At 38.7% G+C, this 26,051-nt stretch overlaps 1 protein-coding gene across 4 annotated transcripts in view; it reads right to left on the minus strand.

The window, feature by feature from the left end:
• NCAM2 (neural cell adhesion molecule 2) overlaps window positions 1-26,051 on the minus strand; it is a 558,500-nt gene that overhangs the window by 169,058 nt on the left and 363,391 nt on the right. For all 4 annotated transcript variants that reach the window (XR_012161242.2, XM_073363287.2, XM_073363298.2 and 1 more), the window contains exon 9: window positions 2,823-2,973. Coding sequence is in view for 3 of the 4 variants with exons in the window: in XM_073363287.2 (XP_073219388.2) it covers window positions 2,823-2,973 (151 nt within the window). In the remaining variant the exon portion in view is untranslated. The remainder of the gene's footprint in view (window positions 1-2,822; window positions 2,974-26,051) is intronic.

The raw sequence follows: 26,051 nt of genomic DNA on the forward strand, positions 1-26,051 counted from the left end.
GTACCTATTTCCAAGAACTGTATGGGGATTGGTAAATTTGTTTTTAAAAATACTTAGAAGGTGTAAAGGACATTGTTGTTATTACTATTGAAGTGCTGAAAAAGTCGATAAATTTAAGTAATCTGGAAAATCACAAAGATTCTACAAAGAACCTGTTCAATACAGACTTCACAGATTTTCGTAAAGAATCACTCCTTTTCACCATTTTGCTGTGGGAGTGCAGCATAATTTAATGGTGGAACAGTAGGGTTGTCAGAGGAGATCTCCAGCCCAAATATCATCAAGTGACTGGAAACAAGAGGCAGCTACTGGATGTTACATCAGCTACAGACAAGGAATTTACTTGTGGAGGAGAGAACTACATTTTGTTCCTGATGATTTTGACAAGATTGTGGTATGTAAAAAATAGCAAGAGTGTCCTGTGAAGAGATAATTTTGAAGAGATCATTTTGTTAAAAAAAGTTTTATTATGGGAACTGGATGTCTTGGGAGATTGATATTGGAATAAAGACTCTTCCATCCCTAGGACACTAATTTAAATATGGCTAAGGTCAGTAGAAGTCATTATCATTTGGCAAGATCTCTGTGGTTTGGGCAAATTAAGTTGTGGTCTCAGTTCATTTACTCGCGGACAAGTGTTCCCATGTTAAAAAACTTCACTACGAATGGCGGTCTAATCAGAATAGGCATGAAGACAGAACTATTCTCTCATCACTAGAGGTATATCCTTCATGTCATGAGTAAGTTTCACTGTTTAGGCAATGTGGAGAAATTTGCACTCCTGCTACCAGAGCACACTTGCTCTGGAAATAAATATTGTACTTCAGTTATCAGTCTCACAGAACCATTCTTAAGTATTATGGTCCTTTACAAATATTCAAAAGTTAATATAAAAGCGTAAAGTGTCAATAAAACACTGAAAGTGATAAAGAATTTTCATCAGGTCTAATCATATAATGCTATGTGAAGTCAAAACAACAAGTCATGCATTATACATTTAAAATGTTTTCATCTTAAATCGTGCTAATATATTAACTGTCCAAACAAACAAACAAACCAACCAACCCACCAATTATTCGCTGATGGGTTCAAAGATTTTTCAATTTTCAATGTAGAAAGTTTTCTGGCATTTCAAATTAGTTTGAGCAGTTAACCACATCCAGATTTAACAGTAAATGCCAATAAATGTTCACATTTAATACCTCCTGATTAGTTTAATTTAAGTGTTAAAAGTAAATCTACCATACTACTGCCTCTCACTCAGAAGGAAGACGGTACTACAATTCAATTTAAATTAAAGACATCTGCTATCATACTAAAACTCATACTAAGACAGAGACCTTTGACTACATTATTCCATTGTATTCATCTAGAGATTAGGTTATTGTGCCCTTCAGTATTAACTTTGTGCTTTTAATGTGCTCTTAAATTTCTGTAGCTCATATGTTTCACATAATGTGGCCCATGAACCATTTCTATAATTGGAAAACCCTACACTGGACACAGAATATAAAAGCAGAAGTAAAATTGATTTTTTTAAAAAGAGTAGCCACTTTATAATTTCAGTTGAACAATATATTTCATGTCACCGTAGATTTATATGACAGGAAAACAGATCTTAATGACAGGATTTTAACGGAACACATCAGAGTATTCATTTTTTGTTCCTTACACGAGTGACACAGCAAAAGCATTTTAAATTAAAATGTACAGAAAGGAATACATTTTCTGTGCACTGAGGGGTAACACTGAAATGTGCAAGGAATGCATCTTTTAAGAGAGTACACTCTCAAAAACATAAGAGTATTTCACAAATCTCAGAAGTCTCCAAATGAATATTGTTCATGAATAACTGCATTAAATCTATTTTTATAGTTAAGTTTAACAGCTTCTGCTGTATTTGTTTAGTTCTATTTGTGTTGGCAAATCTCTCCATCTCCTGTATCCAGCATAAATTACTTGCTCCAATTCTTCAGTCTGAATATTGTTCATTGTCTTTTTGGACTCACTTCCTGTCAGAAAGGTGGCACATGCAGCCTACTGTGAGATCTCCGTCAATGCTACTTCAGGATTCACCCAGCTGGGATTCAGCAACAGCAAAACAATCATTACTTATTTTCCCTTCCTCCCCACTATAGACCCAATCCAATGCTACTGAAGTCAATGGAAAGATTCCCATCGACTTCAGTGGATTTTGGATGAGGCCCAATATACCAGTCAGTCTCAGATACTGATGAATGAATATCACTACTGTTGCTTGTGAAGTTTCTACCAAACAAAATTTTGATTGGAAGTGGCAGGATCAGTGGGGGTGGGGGATTTTTCACGTTTGAACTCCAAGAATGGTTATAACAAAAGTAGGAGAATAGTTGAGGGGGAAGAGGAGTGTAATGGGGAGAGAGGTAGAGAATATTCCCAACATTTTTAACTTTAGAAACTTCAATTCAAGACTGAGATGCAGCTCAGATGAGTTATTACTTTATTCCCCAAACCATTTGCATCTACAGCTAGTCTCCACCAGCCTGAAAGTCTTGAAAAAGTTTCTAAGTTCATTTATAAGGTATGGCAGTGAGGGAAGCCACCAAAATATCATTATGGGTGAAACTCTGACCCTCATGAAGTCAATGGCAAAAATCTCACTGGCTTCACTGGGGCCAGGATTTCGTCCTGTGTATTCAGAATTGCTAACTTTGGAAGAACACTTTTTCTTAAATTATTCGAGTTTAAGCATGAATTACCAGTAAATCTTGATCTTCTATTAAGAATGTATCTTTTTTTCTTTTAAAACAAATTTAAAGAGAAAACAAACTGTTAGAACTTACATTCAATATCAAGGTACATGCTCTTTTGATGCCCACCAATTCTACTTGCAGCTTCACAGTCATATCTCCCTGAATCTGACAACTTCACATCTTTAATATGCAGTGACGATTTTCCATGCTGCCCTTTGACTTCTATACGGCCATCTGGGCTCTGTTTACATTGATTCAAGAAAGAGAAAGGGTTTTATATATAGATAGATATGTATATGTGTATTTGTTTTATATATAAAACACCATTAATAATTATGACTGATTGTACAGTATTTGTTGTGAAAACATCTCATAATGTACGGTGAAATAAATATTAATGACTAAGCAATTTCAAAATCTGTCAAACATACATTTTAAAACAAAAATCTAAAGACAAGTCTTATTCTAGACTCCATGGTCAAGGGAATAAATACATTCTTAAGGGAACACTGTCAAGTAGTTAAACCCCCAAATTACCTTTTTAAGATTGATATAATCTGTCTGTTCAATTATAAAGGGCCTGATTCTGATCTCACTCAGACTGTTGTAAATCAGGAGTAACTCCCATCATGTCAATGGAATCATACTGGTTTAAAATCACTATAAATAAGATTACAGTGTCTCTCTCAGTTCTCCTTCCTGTCTGAGAAACTGAAAAATCCAAAAATGAAAAAGCAGCTATTGATTTAGCTTTTCTCCTAAAAGTACAAATTAACTGAGAAATCATGGTCTGGAAACACTCTGTGAACCACTGGATTTCACTGGTGATACCTTTGATGACATAACATAGAAGTAAACTGTGATAAACCATCAAACAAACAAACATATATACGTGTTGGCTTCTGCTTTACCAGGAAAACAAGTTCAATATTTGCCAGCCTGGGGGTGAGGGAGGATATATTGAGGTTGGGCAGAACAGGTAGGAAGAAAAATATAATTTACAAGCCTATAAGGGTATGAAAAATAAAACAGACATTGAAAAACGTTTTTAAGTACTTGAGAGTGGCATTTTAACTTCTGTGAAGTAACATTGTCCAGAGGAATGAGCAAAGGGTTAGGAGTTTTGAACTCCTCAATTCTAATCCTTACTCTGCAGTTTATTTGCTTTATAGCTTTCAACAACTCACTTCACCTCTTTGCCTCAGTTCTTTCATCTATGAGATGGGGACATGATACCTACCTCTCAGGAGTGTTGCCAGGAGTAATTAGTTAATGGTTGTACAATACTTTAAACATCTAAAGCACTCTGAGGTCCTATCCTGTAAACACATGCTGTCGGGCTCTACTGCTTACTACCATAAGTGTTCCTATTGTGGCTGCTAGTGTTTGAAGGATTTTACCTCATGTCTATATGATTATTTTCTGAGTTAATGAAGGAAAATGACATGCAAATCAGTTCACAGAATTGTTCACATCAACACAATATCAGCAATGTATACGCCGGAATCATGAAAGAAAGAAACCTGTGGTCCTGTTCCCACCTCAGAATCCAATAGCACAGACCTCGTTTCTTGTGCACAATCCCATCAAACTCAATAGGATTCTGCATGGGTGCAGGGGTTTGCAATAGTAGCTGCCAGTGCAAGAATATGCCCTAAAATCCCTCAGACTGATAGAAGTAAAACAAGATCACTATCTCCTACTATGTCGATCTTAAATGCTGCAAATTATATTAAACAAATGCATATATTCAAGTCATCAGGAATATTCATACAAATGTCAGAATTTACAGTCACTACTGAACAATTACTAGACTAAAAGATCTTGATACATCATGTTTTGTGTAGATTGTTTTGTTTATTCGTTTGTTGTAATCTTTTTTAAATTTTGTTTTTAAAATATGTTTATTTATTTATTTGCAGATCTGGCATGTTTTCGATTTTTGTTTTAATATTTGTAAAAGTTGATGGTTGTTGTTACTTGTTGGATGCTGCTTAATTGGTTCTACTTTAAAAAGTGAAATAAACAAATGGATAATTCTACATCAAGTTTGTTCCTGTTTAAAAAATAAATTGAAGCTAAAATGTTTTAGCAGTTTACAATACATTCAGTGACTACACTTTCTGATTTTACCTTGAGAATTGCAACTGGATCATATTGGGTAACTTTTAAAATTGCTATCAAGAGACTTCCTATACTGAAACAACCTTATGACTTGTGAATGTAACTTTAAGTTAAAAAAGTCAGAGGTACAATAGGGAGAAGTTAACAGCACTATCCATTCATTAACAACTGTCATCATACAGTTGATATGTATGATGTTGATATGACATACATATTTATGTCATCATAAATCATACATGATTTAACTGGGAATTGGTCCTGCTTTGAGCAGGGGGTTGGACTAGATGACCTTCTGGGGTCCCTTCCAACCCTGATATTCTATGATTCTATGATTCTAGGAGTAAGGTAGTTCAATAGAAAGAAAAAAATGATCTGATTGATGCACAAGATGTAAGAGCTGATGTTAGGGTTAATACCAGGGGGCAACATTCTCGTTCAGGACCAGGAAGCTCTGATTGAAATATAGGTCTCTTCATTAAAATTACACCTACTTAATTCTGATAAACATACAATAATAGATTTGTTCCTTAGAAGAATCTAAATCTGTCCTTTCAGATACATCAATACAGAGTAATGAGAGATGGCATAAGACAAATATTGTCTTTGCACTGTTGGTTTACTAAAGCCCTGCAAAAAGAATGCAATTTTTTTTAAAAAAAGTCCCACTTAAACAATGATGAAGGACCTTTTCATTGCACAGTGCAACAAATTCTCCCTGAGAAATTGTAATGTGTTATATTATCTCTAGACAAATATATCTGCTTAAATTCTTTTACTGTCTGACTTTTACAAACAGATTGGGGCAATGGTCTCCTGTTTCCAACAGTGGCCATTACCACATCTTTTGGGGAAAAGGTGCAAAAAAGCCTAAGTAAACAATTACAGAATTAAAATGGTTAGCACAGAAGTTCCTCCATCAGTTGGTTTATGTCCTGAAGGATGGGGGTTTGTATCCCTTCCAATTCTTGGGGGTTTTATTTTATTTATAATACTATCTAATGGAACTGTGAATATTTCCATTATTCATATAAATCATAGAATCATAGATTAGGGTTGGAAGAGACCTCAGGAGGTCACCTAGTAACCCCCTGCTCAAAGCAGGACCAACTCCAACTAAATCATCCCAGCCAGGGCTTTGTCGAGGCGAGCCTTAAAAACCTCTAAGGATGGAGATTCCACGACCACCCTAGGTAATCCATTCCAGTGCTTCACCATCCTCCTAGTAAAATAGTGTTTCCTAATATCCAACCTACCCTTCCCCCACCGCAACTTGAGACCATTGCTCCTTGTTCAGTCATCTGCACCACTGAGAACAGCCGAGCTCCATCCGCTTTGGAACCTCCCTTCAGGTAGTTGAAGGCTGCTATCAAATTCCCCCTCACTCTTCTCTTCTGCAGACTAAACAAGCCCAGTTCCCTCAGTCTCTCCTCATAAATCATGTGCCCCAGCCAATCCCATTTGTTTGTTTTTGATAATAAAAACATCTTCACTTTTATTTGTTAAGTAGCAGTACAATAGCTTTATTAATTACCAGTGCCACTCCTTTAAACCTGCCGAAGCTGAAATTAGGGACTTGGTGTTTAACGAAGACCCGAAATGAGGGGAAAGAAAAAAATACTCACAGTGGAAACTTAAGATTATGCTTGATTTATTCCTCAAGCATAAATAATTCCTACAATAACCTCAGTTTCCTGATTCTTTATTTTGGAAGTACATAGATTTTAATAATGTTTCACACTAAATATGTCCAATGTAGGTCTCTTTGGGGCTAAAATGAATGATGTTCCTCAAAATGAGAAGTATGACTATCCAATACAGAAAATATTTCTGCATAATGTTAGAATAATCCCAATGAATCCAAAGCATATGTTCTTGAAATCAATTGGAATTTTGCCTAAGGACTTCTGGTTTCTCTGTGTATTTATGGCATCATGGTTTCAGAAAAGGAAAATATACACACACAATGATCAACATTATATACAATGGTGAACATTATAAAGGAAACATTTAATTTAGTGTAAAGTTAGTTTTATTGTAATATTTTTCTGTAATTGGACTGTATGCCATGGCAGGATATTGTGTGTTCACACATTATAGTGATTATCACCACAGAAGTATATAATAAATAAAGCAAATATGTCCTTTTAAATGTTGACCACCATACCTCAGTGTTCTAAGTTTCAGATGAATTTTGTCTATTAACTTTGTTAGAAGAGTAAGAAGTTATGACTATCTCCAAACCACCAGAAATGGTCAGCAAGGCCATATCTCCTTATCAAATTCTAAATAAATTTAATAGGCCAAATTCTTCTCTCTGTTCCACCTGTGCAAACCCTCTATAGTTGATCAGTTAAACAGGTACAACTGAGAGCAGAATTTACACAAATATGGATAACTAATCAAGATGTTACAACGTTTTGCAATGCTAGGGCTAGAAACAGGGCCATCAAAACTACCTACCTATAAAAGTGTATATTCTACTTTGATACTCTACTGCTCTGATATTCAGGCCCTCTACCTCAGTCATAACCCAGTGGGCTTTATCAGGGATTACTCTGTTTACTTTTCCTTTATAAGTCACCAGTATGGCTTTATTAGGTTTAAAAAGGATATAGGTGGAGGAAATAAAAATGCTATGGGAATATACAGTATTTCAAGAATAAACTGACATGTCTATATATAAATATTTCTATTTATTACTCTTCATTGACATAATTTGATAATTAGAAAATATATATTATAGTGTCTTGTTCATTGCTATTTCAATTCCATTGTGTTTCTCAAAAAATTAATTGCCAACTCTTTAGGCCTAGAATAGTGGTTGAAGATGCTTTTATGTCACTGCTACCAACCAAAATTAGTTTACTCATTTACTCTCAGTTTGTTGACTTTTTAATGTACACATAAAATACAGTGTCTCCTATTAAAATAGTCAGTATTTGTCCAGAGATACAACATTCATACCACAGCTACCTCCTATACTTAGAAAAGAGAAAAGCTATGTGGTAGCTGAGATCATTATGCGGTAACTGTTGTCAAATGATGACTTCAGTATGACCACTGTACTTTGTATTTCTTAAACATGTGAGGGTGAAAGTCATCCCCATTTGAAGTTATATTGTGGCCAACAGCAATCAGTTCTACAATTCAATGCTGTAATAGTAAACTCTTATCCAGAGGGTCTTAAAAGCTAAGTTGGAGCACAAATTATCAAAGTCAGCGAGATACTAAACCACAACTTATTAATTAGCCAATAGATGAACATAAACTCAGACTGGCACTTTCCAGGAAGCAAATGCCGGCTGTAAGTTGTTCATAATGATCAACAATAGATTATGGCATAGCAGTAACATTTCCGATTGCTGAAAGTGGTAGGTTCTCTTCTCAGGAGAGCCAATACATAAATAATAATTATAATTGCTTTTTGTATAGCCTCTTTCATAAAAGTAGCATAAAATTTAATTGCTATCCAAAGTTCTTCTGCCATGTAAAACCTAGTAGATGGGGTGAAAAAAACCTAATATATGTATTTTTAAAAAAACTGCATTCATCCCAGTTCTCTGGGATTACCAGAGGAGCATAGACGTCAAACAATCCCAGAAAAAGCAGTTCAGACAATCCCATTATCTATCTAGGTTTTTATACAGATGCCCATCACTGTGTTATCTTTCTGGATGGTTTCCAGGGCTTGAACACTTCAGACCCCCAGGCAATTATGTATAGGCACTATCCTGCTGGGCTTGTCTGACCCCAATACCCATACATAGCCACAGCAACACGGTGGGATTAGTCAATACACATGGTGATGTACAAGTGTGGGTTGCCAACACAAATGTGGGCACTCAGCCTGTGGGAAGATGTTACCAAGAAAACACAGGAGAGGAATGCTGATTCAAGCAGCATTAAGCTTCCTGTATAACCCTTTTTAATGTAGTGTTCTACAGTTCTTGGATGGGAATGTACTGCCTAGTGTAGCTCCTCCCAGTCTCTTCCCCTCTACTCCAGGCCAGAACCCCATTTTCTACCAGGCCCATTTTTTCTGGAAGAGAGTGAGGCTACTATACAGATGGGAGAGTGTTATGCATAGCTGCCTTTTCCCTCCATGTGGCCCTTCTCTGGCTTATTCTGTTTTGGTCATACACACATAAGAGAGCACTGTGCCACAGAAATTTACAAACCAGTATATTTAGACACAATAAAAAATGTCAAAAAAACAAGCTAAATTTGGAACACCATATACTTCAAAAATACACCAGCTTAACGAAAGTAATTTTAAAATTGATGTAGTAAAACCTGGGACAATCCAGACAAGGGAACACATTCTGTGGCATTGGCTACACTGGAGTTTCACCCACTTATGGGAGGTCTCAGTATGGCCCTATGACCTCATACAATAATGCTGACTATATTTCCAAAATCTTGATCTATGACACTTTCAAAATGTAGTCAAGTAGGACTAGAAGCTAATGATCTGATAAATGAGAGTTCAACAAAGCAATCCATCCCAAGAAATCTGACTGAAACACGTACAACCTATTCAGTGAACTGGAAAATTTAACCTCTCACAGCATGACAGCCCTAGCATTTTGAATAGTGATAGCAATCTAATTCCATCAGCCTTATTTACAAAGCTCTAGAGATTAAATATTCAAGGTACAATAAACTGTCAAGAGCAAAATGAGATTGTTCTTTATAGATGCTGAAGTGAGCTCAAAGTTAATAACTGTGTAGAGCCATGATAAAAAATAAAAATCTTTCCAAACAGAAATCAAGTTGAGAGGTTCTCTACATAAATACGATACCCCTGCCCCAAAATTCAGTTCACTCCTAGTGAATTCTATCAAATACCTTAAGATGATGACATCAGTGTGGTTACCTGGTTATCTGTGGGCTTTGCAATTTATTTATTACTTGTATTGCTTTATATATCATCTGTTACCTGAATTTTCCTGCTGTGATCCCTGGAACTTCCTCCTGATAGTTGGTGTCCCATGTATTCAATTATTGGCAGGCTGCTGGGTGGAAAACATCTTCCAAGGCTCCCAAGAGAGGAGTGGGGTTGATGAGAACCTCATATTTAAGGGTTCCAGAGGAGACATGCTGCTTTCAGGAGTCTCGAGGAAATTGCTAAGAGAACAGTATCCAGGGAAAGAAAATAGCAGGTTTTGGTGTAAACCAAATTTTAGGACTAATCATGTGCTCTGATTCAGAGAATGTCTCCAGGGGCATGATTCCAGTGATGTTACAGATTCAAGTATATAATTTCTCAGTTGTTTTGTGTTGGCAGATAGTTCACAATGAAATGATGGTTGGAAACTCTTTTCTTTTCTTCTTGCTTCACAATTGTAGCAGGTTGTTACTGGTATGACTTGGGGGCGTATTTGTTGGTTGAGTTTGATTGATCAAACCCTTCTCTAACTCCAACTGTGGGATTACTGGACCAAATGAGATGGCATTGTACATTTGCCAGAATGTGCATTTTGAGTTGGCTGGGAGTAGCGTGGCAGGTGAGAACAGCTGCATGAAATGGTGACTGGATTGTGGCTGGGCTTTGATAGTATTGTTTGTCTGGTGAGAGCAGCTGTGACATTGTGTTGATTATCTTCTCTCCTATAGAGCTCTGTATTCATACGTTAGGCTGTGAAAGGATCTATTTTATATTATCGAAGGACAAGTACAAGATCTCTAATAAAATCTCTAAATTTAACATCTAGACAGGTTGAAATAACTTTATTTGTTCTCATATTAGAGTTTAAAACTTGTTTTTATGACTAAAGGATCATGACTCCCCATATCACTCTATTAGAGTTCAGTGCCTGTCACTGTACAGAGAGATCAGGCATTTCTCACTGACAACTTGCACCTTCCGTGATATGCTTCAGTGTTGTTTTGGATACAAAGAATGCCACGTTTCAGCTACCAAAATGATGAAGGAACAAGGGTCTAGTATTTAAATGTTGTTTTTTTTCTTAAATACATTCCCATAATTGTCCTGGAAACACATAAAAGCCTCTGCAACACTTGCAATATTTCTAGTCTGAAATCTTCCAAAGTAGCAGTCACAGATGTCAACAGTAGCAGAGCCCAAACAAGAAGACACTTTGACTTTATGCTTAGTTCTTCATTCTTCCATTTTCTGCCGTCAGATAGTTCCTAACTATAAAAGCAAGGACCCATTACGATATGTCTAGTGAAATTTTGAACACATGATATTGAATTTTCAAGAAGAGGCACAGTAATTGAAGTTGATGAACAGAATCATCTTTGGAATTTCATGAAACACAACCATTGTCAGGAAACTTGCTGCTTTCAGTTGCTGTTGAATTGTCATCCATGAAAGAGGAAAAAGTTCAAACCAGACACTTGTGAGTCATTCAGTCTGAAGCAACTCAACCAGCAGATATAGAATGGCCCAGTAAGCTGGTCCTTGAAGTAACAAGGTAGAAGAAAAGAATTGCCAACTGAGTTGAATTGGATTAGGATAAAATTCCAGAAGTCCAACAAAAATAGGTGATGAACAATTCCTAGTCTGAGAATCTACCTTTGACGATGAAAAAGGGCTGTCATTCACAACAGCCATCAACGTCCAGAAGCTGATGGAAGCTCCCTTCTGGATGGTATATTCACAACATTCCCCATAGTCTTCAGGTAAATGTATTCTATCCATGCACCTGTTGAAAACAGCAGAAAATTCCAGAGTATTGCTACGTGTTTATGCCTTAATGTCCAGTGAATCAGAATAATGCTACAGCAGAGTCTTGGACTTGAATGATTTTTATGGAAGACCTTGGGAGTCATCTAGAACAGCAGCTGGCTTATTACAGATTTCAAGCAGGTAGCAATCATTGCAGCATGCTACAAATTTTTGAAGGGGTTGAAAGCTGCTTATTCCACATGGGATAACTTATTCAGACTAAGCCAGTAACTGAAGGTCTACAGTGTAATACATAGGAAGTCATGAAAAACTAGTCTTGAAGTAAATGCATTTTGTTGCTTTGACTTTCTTTCCATCTGCAGACATAGTGGCTACTTTCAATGAACTCAAAGCGGAAATGCAAGCAGGTACTATGCAGATTTTTATAATTCAGGAAAATTATATTCTTGAGAGCTCCAGATGGCATTTAAGAAATGACAACATGATATAAACTATATAAACCTTGATTGCTTCGTGCTGGTGCTTACTTGCAACATTTTAGCTGGTGAGTAGTCAGGTGACACAGCACATACCTAAATCAAATACTATGGCATAAAACAGAAGGTCGGGCTGCTGTTCTCGGAAGAGCTCACTTTGGTTTGCTTTTAATCATGAAGGCATGTGAAAGGGAAATGATAAGGAAAGAACATTGTATCTGGTCATTTAAAATCATCTCCTGTAAAGGTGCAAATCACTAAGGAGAAATGGTTGATGACTAATAATGATGAGTATATTAGCAGCATGCGATAGAATCTTACAGAGAAGCTCGGCAACACATGCCTCTGTGGTAATAGAAAAAGGGGAAAAATAAAAATAAAGAATTAAATAAATTGTTTCAATCATCTGCCCTTTGTTATTAGAGGCTCCGTTCCTGCAATAAACAATTTTATTCAAATAGATGTCAGTTCTACAAAGCAGGATGAGCACAATTCACAGGAATAAGATCATAAAACATAAGTCTTATCTAATACAGACCTTCTTTAGTACCGCCATCAAAAATAATAGTTTTACCACAGAATCACATCTAATCTTAAATGCAGTTACTGAGATAAAATAATCTGGCTACAAGAGGATCAGCCACAGGTTGCTATATTACACCTTTGTGCTCCCTTTGGAACTGCTCATCCCCAGTTCAGACTCCAGCAGAAATTGGAGTAGACAGAGAATCCATTATTCTAGTGGGAGACGGCCAGAGCACACACAGTCCCAAAGCATGTGCAGATATGGGGTCTAATCCTGTTTCGATTCTAATACCTTCACTCACCAGAATCTAGCTACTAGTGATCAGTCAAACCCTATGCATGTGAACAAGAATCACCAGTATGAACTATCCATGGCAGCAGTTGTGGTAAGTAGGATCACTCTGCTCAAGAACTTTGACCAGATGCCCTTTTTATTTAAATCAATAGCAAAACTGTCAAGATCAAACCTCCACATGTTTTGTAACTGTTTACAGGAAACTATTCTTTTAAATAAAGCACTTTTAAAAAATCATAATATGGGGGTACAATTCTGTATGTTGACTCACAGAAAGTGGTGATAACATGGCTCTAGATACGTTTTCTGCTTGCTACAATGATATTACAGAAACACTATAAAGCTATTTCGTCACCTTACTTATCTATGGGATCCTTTTTTAAACCATACACTCAGGGCAACATTTAACCGTGGCCATATGTATTCCAGCTCCATGCCCTCCTCTGTTTGATTCAGTGGATTTTTTTTCTTTTTTAACTCATAAAAATATTTTGGAGATGGCACATATGCTAATGATCACCACACAGGATTTCTGAAGGCTGTCATAAGGCACTCAAAACTCAACAGTAAATGTCATCAGTCTTCTACACTGAGTAAGGATATGAATGGGCCAACAGAGTGCGGATCCTGGATCTGTGGTAAGACCCAGCATCAAAAAGGTCAAAATGCTATATGAGCTTATTTATTTGATTTTATTTCTTGGTAATGTGTTACACTTTGGGAAACTGTAAGGTGGACTGAGAAGTGGAGAGCTATGGGAAGAGATCTCCTTCTCCCAGGGAAGATAACTCTGAGTTCACTTAAATTTTAATATCTTGTTCCTCATTCAGAGAGTCACTGTACATTTATAACTGTGTATTTTAAAGGCTCCCACAGCAGCTTCACTCATTCTGGCAACTTTCCTAGGCACAATTCTACAAAGCACTGAGCACTCCCATGAGGTGCTGAGCTCCCTCAATTCCCATTCAAGTCACTAGTAGAGGAGAACACACACACCTCACAGGTGTGCAAAACATCCTGCAGGATTGAGACAATAGAATGCGGCTGGAGATGGGCTAGGCAGGCCATCTTCTGCAAGGCACTTCCCCTCACCCCACAGATAAGCTAATAAAATACTTCGAAATGCTGAGAGCTGTGGAACATTGGTGCAATTATGGGTGAGTGAAGGGGCATATTCCTCTCTGTCTTTCAGCCTGTGGGGACCAACAATGTTTTTCTCCTATGAACTTTCAGCTGGCTGAAAGACACAACAGAAAGCAGGACCTATTGCTGCTGAGTGCTGCAGCCTCAGCAAACTCTTCCTCTACTCCTCTTTCCTCTTGCCACAGAGTTGAAGGGGCACAAACCATGTATGCCGTGGTATCTACAGAGGAGTTTTTATACCAGGTAAACTCATGTTTTTTGCCACCAAGGGAAAAACTAGTTAATTCCAGTGTAAGGCATTTTCTATTTTTAAAACTGCTTTGTTAATGAAAACCACATTACACTTAGTTTTAGTTACATATTCAAATTGTGGTCCTGTATCTCTGTATCTTATCTGACAGTGGCAAGCAGAGAGAGAGAGAGAGAGAGTTAATACAAATTAATTTGCCTTGCTTGCTTGTGTCCTGTGTTGGGGGCTATGTGCTGAACCAAGAGGCTTGCTAGACTTGGCAGAATTTAGAGACTTGCTAGGGTTGGCTGAGTTTACTAACAAGGCTCTAGCCCACTACCCTTTGATCCCTAATCCCTTTAGTAACCCTTGACAAGGAGGCGGGACTAGCTCAGGGAGAACAGGGGTTTAAAAAAACAGGTCCAAAACAACCAGATGAGCTAGTGAACATGGGAGATTTGCAAGGGAGTCTAGAGACGATGTGTTAGAGACAAACTCATCTAGCAAACATACTTTAAGCTTAGGCCAATAACGTTCCCCCCCTTTCCTCCCCCCAACCAAACAGATAAAAACACCTACAAGAATAAAAATAATGCAGGCAGAACTCCATCAGCAAAGTAGGGGCAATCCAGTTTACTGCACTCTTTGAAGTATGTATGATTAACTGCCTTGTGGGCAGGTGGCATATATGTATATTTGGTGCAAGCAACTCATGGCCCTCAGAGACCGAATATGGGTGCTTTAGACCAGAGTGGCTGAACTGGAGGAGCTAAGGGAAACAGAAAGGCACACAGAGGAGACTTTCAGGACATGGCAGAGTGGTCCCACACCCTTTCTGTCAGTCTCTGTGCTGCTGAGGACAACAAAAGTCTTGGGGAATGAGAACATCAAGCTGGAGCACAGGGAAACAATACCATAATTGGGACTCCCCTTCCAGATGATGTCATGGTATCTTCTAGCACTGGGGGACCCAACATTAGGAAGAGACAGGCAATAGTAATGGGGGATTCAATTATCAGAAATAAGGATAGTTTGTTTTGTGATGTCCAGGAGAACTGCATGGTGAATTGCCTGCTGGGTGAGAAGGTTCAGACCTCCTGAGACATCTACACAGACTTACCTAGAGTGTTGAAGAGGAGCCAGTGGTAACAGTACATATAGATACCAATGTCATAAGGAAACATATGAGAAAGTTCCTGAGGTCAAACATAGGCTGCTAGCTAATAAATTAAATTCCAGGACCTCCATGTCAGCATTTTCTGAAATGCTTCCAAATCCATGCACAGGACCAGTTAGGCAGGCAGAAGTGCAGGGTCTCAATGAGTGGATGAGACAATGGTGTTGGGAGGAGGGAGTTAGGCTACTAGGAACCGGGAACCTTTAGGAAAATGTGGAGCCTATAACAGAACCAGATTGCTGGCATGTAAATTGAAAAGGTTATAGATGAGCTTATACACTAAGAGATGGGGGAAAGGTGATGGGTCCGGAGCACACAGTTTGGACAAAGACATATCCCCAATGAGTGTCTGTGTGTGTGTCAATTACCATGTTACCAAATTTTGCAATTTTACTGTGAGCAGTGAGATTTTGCCTCCTGCGATAGGAGGTTTCACTTGAGGGACCAAACAAGATCTTGTCCCTATTGCACTAGGCATTGGACAATTGCATAGTAAGGGACGTCCCAACCCTGAGCAGTTTACAATCTAATGCAAAGAAAAGTGTTAAGTTTGTGATGAGAGAGCTGGAAATGGGCCCACCAAACTCATCCCATATAAAGCCATCAAACATCCATGGATTGGAACAATTTTCAATCTCTGTTGATTCTAACTGCTGGCCTACAGTCAAAGGCTCTGCCATGAACTAGCAGACCTTTTGAAGTTTATGCAGACAAGATCTTCCACTTTCTGGACACACAAGAAAAATCTCTTACACCTGGCACTCAGCCCCAAACATACCTTACATTAAAGCATCCCACCCTCTTCTTGAACAAACATCTCCTGTTAACCAAAATGCATATACTGAAAATAAATTAAGACAAATATTAACAAAATCTCCAAAATCACTTCTGAAAACAGTATTTTGCAATATAAAAGCATCCCAACGTTTCAATTATTCCAGGGTCCTTAGTGTGATTTTTATACATTTATATATAAATTTCAAAGTTATGGGAAACTTATGTATATGTTTGAACCCATAACTTTTCAGATTTACTTCAGCTGTAGTGTGATGGGGTGTCCACCCCATACAAGGCTTGACTTGGTTAAGGTGGCACGGTGGGCCAATTAACTCTCCAGACTGCACCTGAAGGAGGAGCCAAGGAGCAGGAATTGATTAAATGAGTCTCAGCTGGGGAGGAACAGAAGGGGCCTGTATAAAGCCCAAGAGCTGAGAGCAGAAGGGGGCTACTTTGTAGTCACTCCATGTGAGAAGGGAGGTGCATTTGGATCTAGGATAGCTGGCCCGCAGTTACTCCCTGGGAGGAGGAAGTTGGAAGCTGGCAAACCCAGAGGAGGAGAACCAAAAAGGCTCAGGGGAAAGGCAGCAAGGTATAGGACAGGGAAGATCCTTGGTTGCTGAGGAGAGGGACCCTGAGCTGGAACCTGGAGCAGAGGGTAGGCTCTGGTTTCTCTCCCAACCGCTGGGGAAGTGGTGCAGACCAGATAATGGAGAGCAGTCTGCCTACACCAGTTACCCTGAAAGAATCTGATGCCCCAGGCTGGGGAAAACATGCCCTGGCTGGAGGGCCAAGTAACAAAATGGAAACTGCAGCTTCTGGAGCCAGAGGGATAATGGCTCAAGAGGGTCCCAGAGGAGGGCACAGCACCTGGAAAGAGCTAATCCCCAGAGTGACACAGACCCAGGTGCACCTAGTGATGAGTTGACCCCATGACATGTAGGAATAACTTGTGTGGGGGAAAGCATGCTGTTATCTGTTATGTGGATCAGTCCATGTTGGGAGACCCATCAACCTCCTTTGCTTGTGGGTTACACAATTACCTCTAGACAGCAATGAAATGTTGGACATCAGGATTCCTGGTGTTTATTTCCTGACTCTGGGAACAAAGTGTGTTACAGTGATAATAGATAGCAGCCACATACAATCTGACTCCTGTTTGGATCATTTCCAGGGTTTGAACCCATGACCTCTGGATGTAAAAGCTTGAGCGGATACCACTTCAGATAAAGACCTACATGTACTAGTCTGGAGACAGTAATAGTCATACACCTCTAGAACATGACAGAGAGCCAAACTGCGTTAATGCATTTGTCATGATCCTTCTAAAGGGGAATGTGGCAAAGCAGATGAGACTTGGCTCTGTTGTGTTAAAAGCTTGGGTTCTAGTCACAGATCTATCTTTAGCTTCCCAGTGAAAACTCTGCATGATCTTACCTGTAAAATGGGTGAATGAAAATTACTCACTTAAAGGTAGCAGTATGAGGTTTTAGTTAATAGAATTGTTGTGAAGGCATATAAATGTAATAAAATGTCAAAAAAAGTACTGGGACTAGAACTCTGTCTTTCATTTTATAGTTCAGTGCACCATTTCTCCAAGATTCCCCTAAATCATATATATAGAGAGGACCTTAACATATTGTCCTGAAACCGCCTGCAGCAAGGGCCAAACTCACATTACTCATAATACATTTGTGAGAGTTGCAGCACTCCACCTCCTGGCTGACAACAGGAAAGGGCCCACCATGGAAGAGTCATGTAAGAACCCATGTAAGAACACTGAGGGAACTTTCCTGAACATGCTCAATTCAGCATCATTAACATCATTGTAAAGACCCTATGTGCTATATATGATAATCAGATTGGGTCGAGCTGTTGCCCTAGATTTGAGGCGTGTATATACCTGGAATATGAAAAAGCTAATTGCAACCATATTATGTGCACTCAGCCACTATGAATTAATGAAATAGAACACCATATAGTTAAGGGTTAATTTGGAGACAGGTTTTCAGAAGCAAGGTCATAATTACTGGCAGTTTTAATCAGTATGGGAGGAGGAGAGGAAAAAGTAAATAACTGAGAGTGAAAGAAGATATCTGGATGGATGGCCTTTACTATCAGACACATCTAGACTCAACGTTTATTGAAAGTTAGGAAAAGTGATAATTTAGTAGGGTTCATTATGACCTATGTGTTTAGTAGAAGTTAGTTATAAAAAGTTCAGATAACAGAGTGTATTTGGGAGCAGTCCTCTGGAGCTATCCTGGGAGAGACACTTTCCTGTGATCTTTACTCCCCGGCAGGGAGGCGTTTGGTCAGCACTGACCTTTTGTTGATTACTCAATACCATCTCAGAATATATGTAAATATCTGGGATGTTCTAAACCTATTGCTTATGTCTGTGTTTGCTTAAATCTAATAAACTGCAGTGTTAGGCAAGAGCATGCTTACTTGCATTGCTCCTTGATCAGACAGAATTGCTGAGTTCCTGTTGATTTATTCCTTACACCACCTGGAGTGAAATAGTTAAGTTGCCCCTATTGGGGGTGCTGATAATTCCTGGTAACAGAGTCCATGGGCAAGATTCAGCATTGGTATAAGTGGATGCACCTCCCCCTCATTTAAACAGAAGTCAGCTCTGCTTACACCACTATTGAATTGTATCCCATATTGAAAGGGGGAGGTTGCAGCATAGCAGCACAGAAAACTGATGTGGAATTCTGCTGATGTAAATAAACATGACGTCTTTACAATTTTCTCTGACCAACCTGATTAAAGCACCAAAACTCATGAGATTCATGGAGGCTTTCTTATTATTGAATTGAGTTCAAAGAAGCAATCATAATGTATTCAGCCAAAGAACTAGAAAAACAAGTAGTGAACTGAAGAGAGTGTTTGCATGTGTCCTCCTCTATGTGAAACTGCCAAGTTTCACAATTCTCAAATTAATTTCAGTGGCAGATAATGTTGCCATGGTTAAGATTATGTAGCGTTTCCATTATATGTTATTCTTCTTTGTGGTTTGCATCTTAGAATAAAACTTCTTTTGGACTACCACTTCCCAAAGTCCAGAAACAAAGTCACTCAAACAACTCTCAAAAGAATGTGTTTGTTCAAGTGTAAATTACATGAGTGTTTAAAAAAAAAGTTTAAGAAACACTTTTGCCCCTCCACTTTGGTAAATGACTCATCTGTAATATGGTTTGATTGCTTTGGGTATTTTAACAAATATAGTAGCCAAAAACAGTGATAATTAACAAATTATTAATGTTCAGTGTATTTGCAGTAATTAAAAAAAAGTCATAGAAATGTTTACAACATGAGCAGAATACTTTTGTGGAATAAATTGGCCTGTCGGTTCAGTAATTCTTGAACACAGAATTTCCACGAGTCTCAGAGTTACTTCAATTGAGCATATCAAACATCTACAAAAAGATTTAAGGGCCAGATTCTGCCATTACTCACAATATGAATAGTCTCACTGAAATTAGTCTGAGCCTATAAGATACTATTCAAAATAAGTGTTGGAACATCTGGACCTAAGTAACTAGATATATTTTATACTAGAAATATGTTTTCAGAATCAACACACATACTAAACTACTGTTTACTTGCTAAAGTATGAAAGCTCATAAACAGAGTCATTATAGTTTCCACTTATGCATTTTCATGTTTCCAAAATTAACAGACATTAAACATATGTATTTAATCAACAGATCATAACTCCAAATGGGGCCACTGAAATGTATTGGTTAAACAATATTCATTCACATAAAATTAGTCTACACATATTCATAGCAACGTTATAAGGCTGTTATGTTTTTTTAATGTAAATTCCCATACTAAACATTTCCTCTTTTTATTACTATAAAAAGTGAATGTTATGTTTAAAGAAATATTAAGATTATGATAAATATTGGAAAACCAAATACATTATAAATTTAAGTTTCATGAATTATAATACCAGAAGGGATCACTGCAAACATCTAGTCTGACCTGCTGTTATAAGACAGGCCATAAGACATTTCTATAAATTAATTCCTCCTTGAAGTAGAGCTTATTTTTAGGGGAGAAAAATCCAATCTTAATTTAAAATTTTCCGGTGATCGGAATCACAACACTCGGTAAATTGTTAATTACCTTCACTGTTAAAAAAAAAAATCTTATTTCCAGTTTGAATTTGTCTAGGTTCAATTTCCAGCTATTGAATCTTGTAGCTTTGTCTGCCAGATTGAAGAGTCCTCTATTATCAAATTTCTGTTTCCTGTATAGGTACTTATTGACTGTGATCAAGTCACCACTTCTCCTTCTCTTTGTTAAGCTAAATAGATTGAGTTCCTTGAGTCTGTCACTACAAAGCATATTTTCCAGTCCTTTAATCATTCTTGGAGCTCTTCTCTGATTCTTCTCCAGTTTATTAAAATCCTTCTTGAACTGTTAACACCAGAAATGTACCCAGTATTAAGGCTGAATCGCTGTCTGTAGATTCTAATTCCATCCTTAACTCATCCTGTTTTGCCTGAGTATTACAATCCTGTCTGTGTGGTTCTTGACACAATACATTATATCAGATGCCTGTAATGTATAGTGAGGTATATTAAAGGTCTAGCAGCAATAAATTAAAGAGTACTCCATAGGAGTAATTCCCTCACCTTTGACATGTGTGTCACATCCTTGCAAGTACTTGCACTTGGTTTATAGAACCAGAGAATTCTATAAATTGAAGATTCATTTTTTTAAAAGCCTGTTAGGTCACTTGCCCCACCTTCCGGACAACACGAGATAATCCTCACAGTACAAGTTCTAGTTCTTTGCCTAATTTAATTTTAAATGGTTTAAGGAACTAGGCTTCAAATATTTGCCTTTAAATAATGTTCTAGAATATAGCCAGTCTCTGTTTCAGGGAGTTTTTCTTCAAATTTATGTTAATTTACCTATGTATTAAATGCTACTTTATTACTCTTACATCCTCTTGTATCATGATAAGTAACTCCTCACCAGGTGTATATGTACACACCTGTGCTAGGTTTGTGGAACATAGCACTAAGCATATGTACATGGGTAGGGAATTCTATATCCAAAGACCACTGAAATAAAATACTGGTCATAGAATAACCTAAAACACAAAGCTGGAACTGCTGAAACATTGATGGTATTAGAGGGCAGATTCCCCTTATAGGATGAGGTTCAACAAGGAGGTCTCAAACAAAGACAGATTCCTCCCCATTATACTGTTTTGTTTTGTTTTTTAAAAAATAACAGAACCAGCTTTATAAGTAGTCAGTATACTAAGCAAAGATAAAGCTTAATAAGGGACCACTAATCTCTTATCTAGCGCTGTTTTATGTCTACATTTCAAACTGTTTCACAAAGGTTAGGTAACAATTATTGATATATTATTAACAAGGTAACTGATGCACAAAATGTTTAAGTAATTTAATAAGGGCCAGATGGCAAAACAGTGGCAGACTCCGGAATATAACCCAAGTTTCCTCACTCCCAAAGCTGCTCTCAGTCCACTATATCATAGCTCCCATGGTGAAAGAAGATTCTGGAAAAGGGACTCCTACAGTAGATAAAACTCTGAAATGACACATATTTCAGAACTTTCTGGGTGATACCTTACAATACACTACCTCATGTCTCCTATCCTATGTCCATTGCATGACTGTAACAACTGAATGCATTTTCAGAAACAATATCTATCCTTAGTTAAAGAAACAATAGCTATTGAAAAACTATATGAAAATCACTGGAACATAAAATAGCTGCTGCTTACACAGAAGCCCACAAACCGATATGTTGTGCTATTGTGTTTTTTGCTGTAGTAGCAGTTAACTAACATTAATTTCCAAGCTTTACTGATATAATAGGAGATGCTGGTGTATAAAAAAGCTTAAAAATTAAAACCTGTTAATTTCATTCTCTGTTAGTGTAACAGAGGTAATTGCATTCGTGAAGGGTAAACGGGGGAAAAAATGTATTTGCAGTGAAAGTAATTAAAGGTGGGTAAGGTAATGTCTTTTATTGGACCAACTTCTACTGGTGAGAGAGACAAGTTTTCAAGCTTATATAGAGTTCTTCTTCAGGTCTGGAAAATGTACTCAGAGGGTATGTCTGCATTGCAATTAAAAATCCATGGCGGCCCACGCCAGCTGATTGGGCTTGTGGGTCTTGGGTTAAGGGGCTGATTAATTGCAGTTTAGATGTCTGAGTTTGGGCTGTAGCCCAGGCTTTAGGGTCCTGCGAGGTGGGAGGGTCCCAGGGCTTGTGCTGCAGACTAAGCCCAAATGTCTACACCGCAATTAAACAGCCCCTTAGCCTGAGACCAGCAAGTTGGACTCAGCTGGTGCGGGCCAGCTGTAGGAGTCTAATTGAAGTGTAGGCATATGCAGAGTGTCACAGCTAAATACAAGGTGGAACAGATTGTTTAGCATAAGCAGTTAACGCATATTTCATAGAATCATAGAATCATAGAATATCAGGGTTGGAAGGGACCCCAGAGGGGTCATCTAGTCCAACCCCCTGCTCGAAGCAGGACCAATTCCCAATTAAATCATCCCAGCCAGGGCTTTGTCAAGCCTGACCTTAAAAACCTCTAAGGAAGGAGATTCTACCACCTCCCTAGGTAACGCATTCCAGTGTTTCACCACCCTCTTAGTGAAAAAGTTTTTCCTAATATCCAATCTAAACCTCCCCCACTGCAACTTGAGACCATTACTCCTCGTTCTGTCATCTGCTACCATTGAGAACAGTCTAGAGCCATCCTCTTTGGAACCCCCTTTCAGGTAGTTGAAAGCAGCTATCAAATACCCCCTCATTCTTCTCTTCTGCAGGCTAAACAATCCCAGCTCCCTCAGCTTCTCCTCATAACTCATGTGTTCCAGTCCCCTAATCATTTTTGTTGCCCTTCGCTGGACTCTCTCCAATTTATCCACATCCTTCTTGAAGCGTGGGGCCCAAAACTGGACACAGTACTCCAGATGAGGCCTCACCAATGTCGAATAGAGGGGAACGATCACGTCCCTCGATCTGCTCGCTATGCCCCTATTTATACATCCCAAAATGCCATTGGCCTTCTTGGCAACAAGGGCACACTGCTGACTCATATCCAGCTTCTCGTCCACTGTCACCCCTAGGTCCTTTTCCGCAGAACTGCTGCCTAGCCATTCGGTCCCTCGTCTGTAGCTGTGCATTGGGTTCTTCCGTCCTAAGTGCAGGACCCTGCACTTATCCTTATTGAACCTCATCAGATTTCTTTTGGCCCAATCCTCCAATTTGTCTAGGTCTTTCTGTATCCTATCCCTCCCCTCCAGCGTATCTACCACTCCTCCCAGTTTAGTATCATCCGCAAATTTGCTGAGAGTGCAATCCACACCATCCTCCAGATCATTTATGAAGATATTGAACAAAACCGGCCCCAGGACCGACCCTTGGGGTACTCCACTTGATACCGGCTGCCAACTAGATATGGAGCCATTGATCACTACCCGTTGAGCCCGACAATCTAGCCAGCTTTCTACCCACCTTATAGTGCATTCATCCAGTCCATACTTCCTTAACTTGCTGACAAGAATACTGTGGGAGACCGTGTCAAAAGCTTTGCTAAAGTCAAGAAACAATACATCCACTGCTTTCCCTTCATCCACAGAACCAGTAATCTCATCATAAAAGGCGATTAGATTAGTCAGGCATGACCTTCCCTTGGTGAATCCATGCTGGCTGTTCCTGATCACTTTCCTCTCATGCAAGTGCCTCAGGATTGATTCTTTGAGGACCTGCTCCATGATTTAAGGCAAAGTGGCCAGTTAACACCTCTCTAGTCATGGCGGGGGGGGGGGCGGTTATTGTGTAGACTGAATATTCACACTGGATTTATGGTTTATTGCAACAATCTATAAACCACTAGCCCCTACCCACCAACTATGTTCTGTTCTTTTGTCTTCCGTTTCCCCATATATTTAGCTGTTACACCATAAGACAGCTTATGCCAACCTAACTCTGTTAGCATCTACACCGGGATTGGCAACATTTGGCCCGCAGCCTGCCAGGGTAAGCCTCCTGAGAGCCAGGCTGGTTTGTTTACCTGCTGAGTCCACAGGTTCGGCTGACCATGGCTCCCTCTGGCCGCGGTTCACCGCTCCAGGCCAATGGGGGCTGCAGGAAGTGGCGTGGGCCGAGGGATGTGCTGGCCACTGCTTTCCACAGCCCCCATTGGCCTACAGTGGCCAACTGTAGCCAGTGGGAGCCGTGATTGGCCGAACCTGCGGATGTGGCAGGTAAACAAATCAAATGTTTGCCAAATGTTGCCGATCCCTGATCTACACTAAAATGTCACTCCCACTGATGCAACTTGCCTGCTATGCCGACTTAATAATTCCACCTTTTTGAGAAGTATAGTGTTTCAGTCGACGTAGCTTCCATCAACTGTTACTGCCTTTCAGAAGGTGTCCTACAAAGCTGACAGTTAAATCAGTGCAAGTGCTCCTGGTGCTGACACGCACTGTCGACACAGGGAGCATACTGTGGACATGGAAAAAGCAATCTAATTACTCTGGTGGCAGTACGGCAACATAATTTAGGTCTACGTAATTCTGTAGTGCAGACATATCCTAAGGAAGAGTTTTGTGTAAGTTTGAAAGCTTGTTTCTCTCAGCAACAGAAGTTGGTCCAATAAAAGACATTACTTTACTCACCTTGTCTTGCCAATATTCTGGGACCAACATGAACACGGCAATATTGCATATAACACAGAGAAAGAAAAGTCATTTACAAGCTTCTGGAACTTTACTGAAAACATTACATGAACTATTACAACTCAAAGTACTTGACAGCATCCATTTCATGTGTAGTTAGCACATTAGCAGAAAGATTAAATGGCTGACATCTCTAAACTTGAAATTCAACTAGACAGGATATATCCATTCCTTTTCATAATGTATTAACAAAATGTAAACTTTGTATTTAAGTAAGTTTAGAGATCGGGTCAAACAATAAATTAAATAAGACTTGGTCCAAACAAATAACTTTTTATGAAAAGAGAAAGAGAGACCCACAAACCTCAGAAAATAGCCCAGTAGTTAGAGCACTCACTGGAGGTATGGGAGCCTCAGGTTTAAGTCCCTACTCTGCCTGATATAGTCTGTCTCAATGTCTCCTGCTGGAGTATTTCTCTTTGTGTATATATTCATGGGGACACAGAGACACACATTAACTCTACATCTTGGTCGTCAGCACAGTCACCTGGGCTGTGGGAGAACCAGGATCACATCTTTGCTTCAAATCGTGCAGCACAGGCCTTAAACTTGGGTTTCCCAAAGTTCAGGAGAGTGTCCTAACCATAGGGCTGGGTGGCCTTTCTCTCTCTCTCCCTAAATTCCATCCTGGACCTTACAATCCTTTCCTGACAACATTTCTTGTGGAAACTAGTATTTCCAGAAAAAGTTGGTTTAATCAAATCAGTATTTTACAATGAAAAATGTTAAGTCTAAAAATTCTCAACCAGCTCTACTTACTATTTTTTTTAAAAGTGCCTTATTTCGAGTCTGAATCTGTCAAACTTAAACTTCCAGCCACTGGAGCTTATTATACCTTTGTCTGCAAGACTGAAGAGCCCTATATTACCAAATATATCTATTTCCCAAGTTTGCACTTATAAATAGTGACAAAATCAGTCCTTAATTTTCTCTCAATAAGCTAAATAGATTGAGCTCCATGAGTCTTTCACCTCAAGACATGTTTTCCAATCCTTTAATCTTCTCCAAATGCTCTAATTTTTCAACATCCTTCTTGAATGGTGGACACCGGAACTGGACACAGTATTCCATAGCAGTCACACCAATGCCAAATAAATAGGAAATATAACCACTCTTCTCTTGGTTTATTTCTATTTATTCATCCAAGGATCACATTAGCCCT

The sequence above is a fragment of the Lepidochelys kempii genome, chromosome 1, assembly GCF_965140285.1.
Source record: "Lepidochelys kempii isolate rLepKem1 chromosome 1, rLepKem1.hap1, whole genome shotgun sequence".
In the NCBI taxonomy this organism is placed as follows: Eukaryota; Metazoa; Chordata; order Testudines; family Cheloniidae; genus Lepidochelys; species Lepidochelys kempii.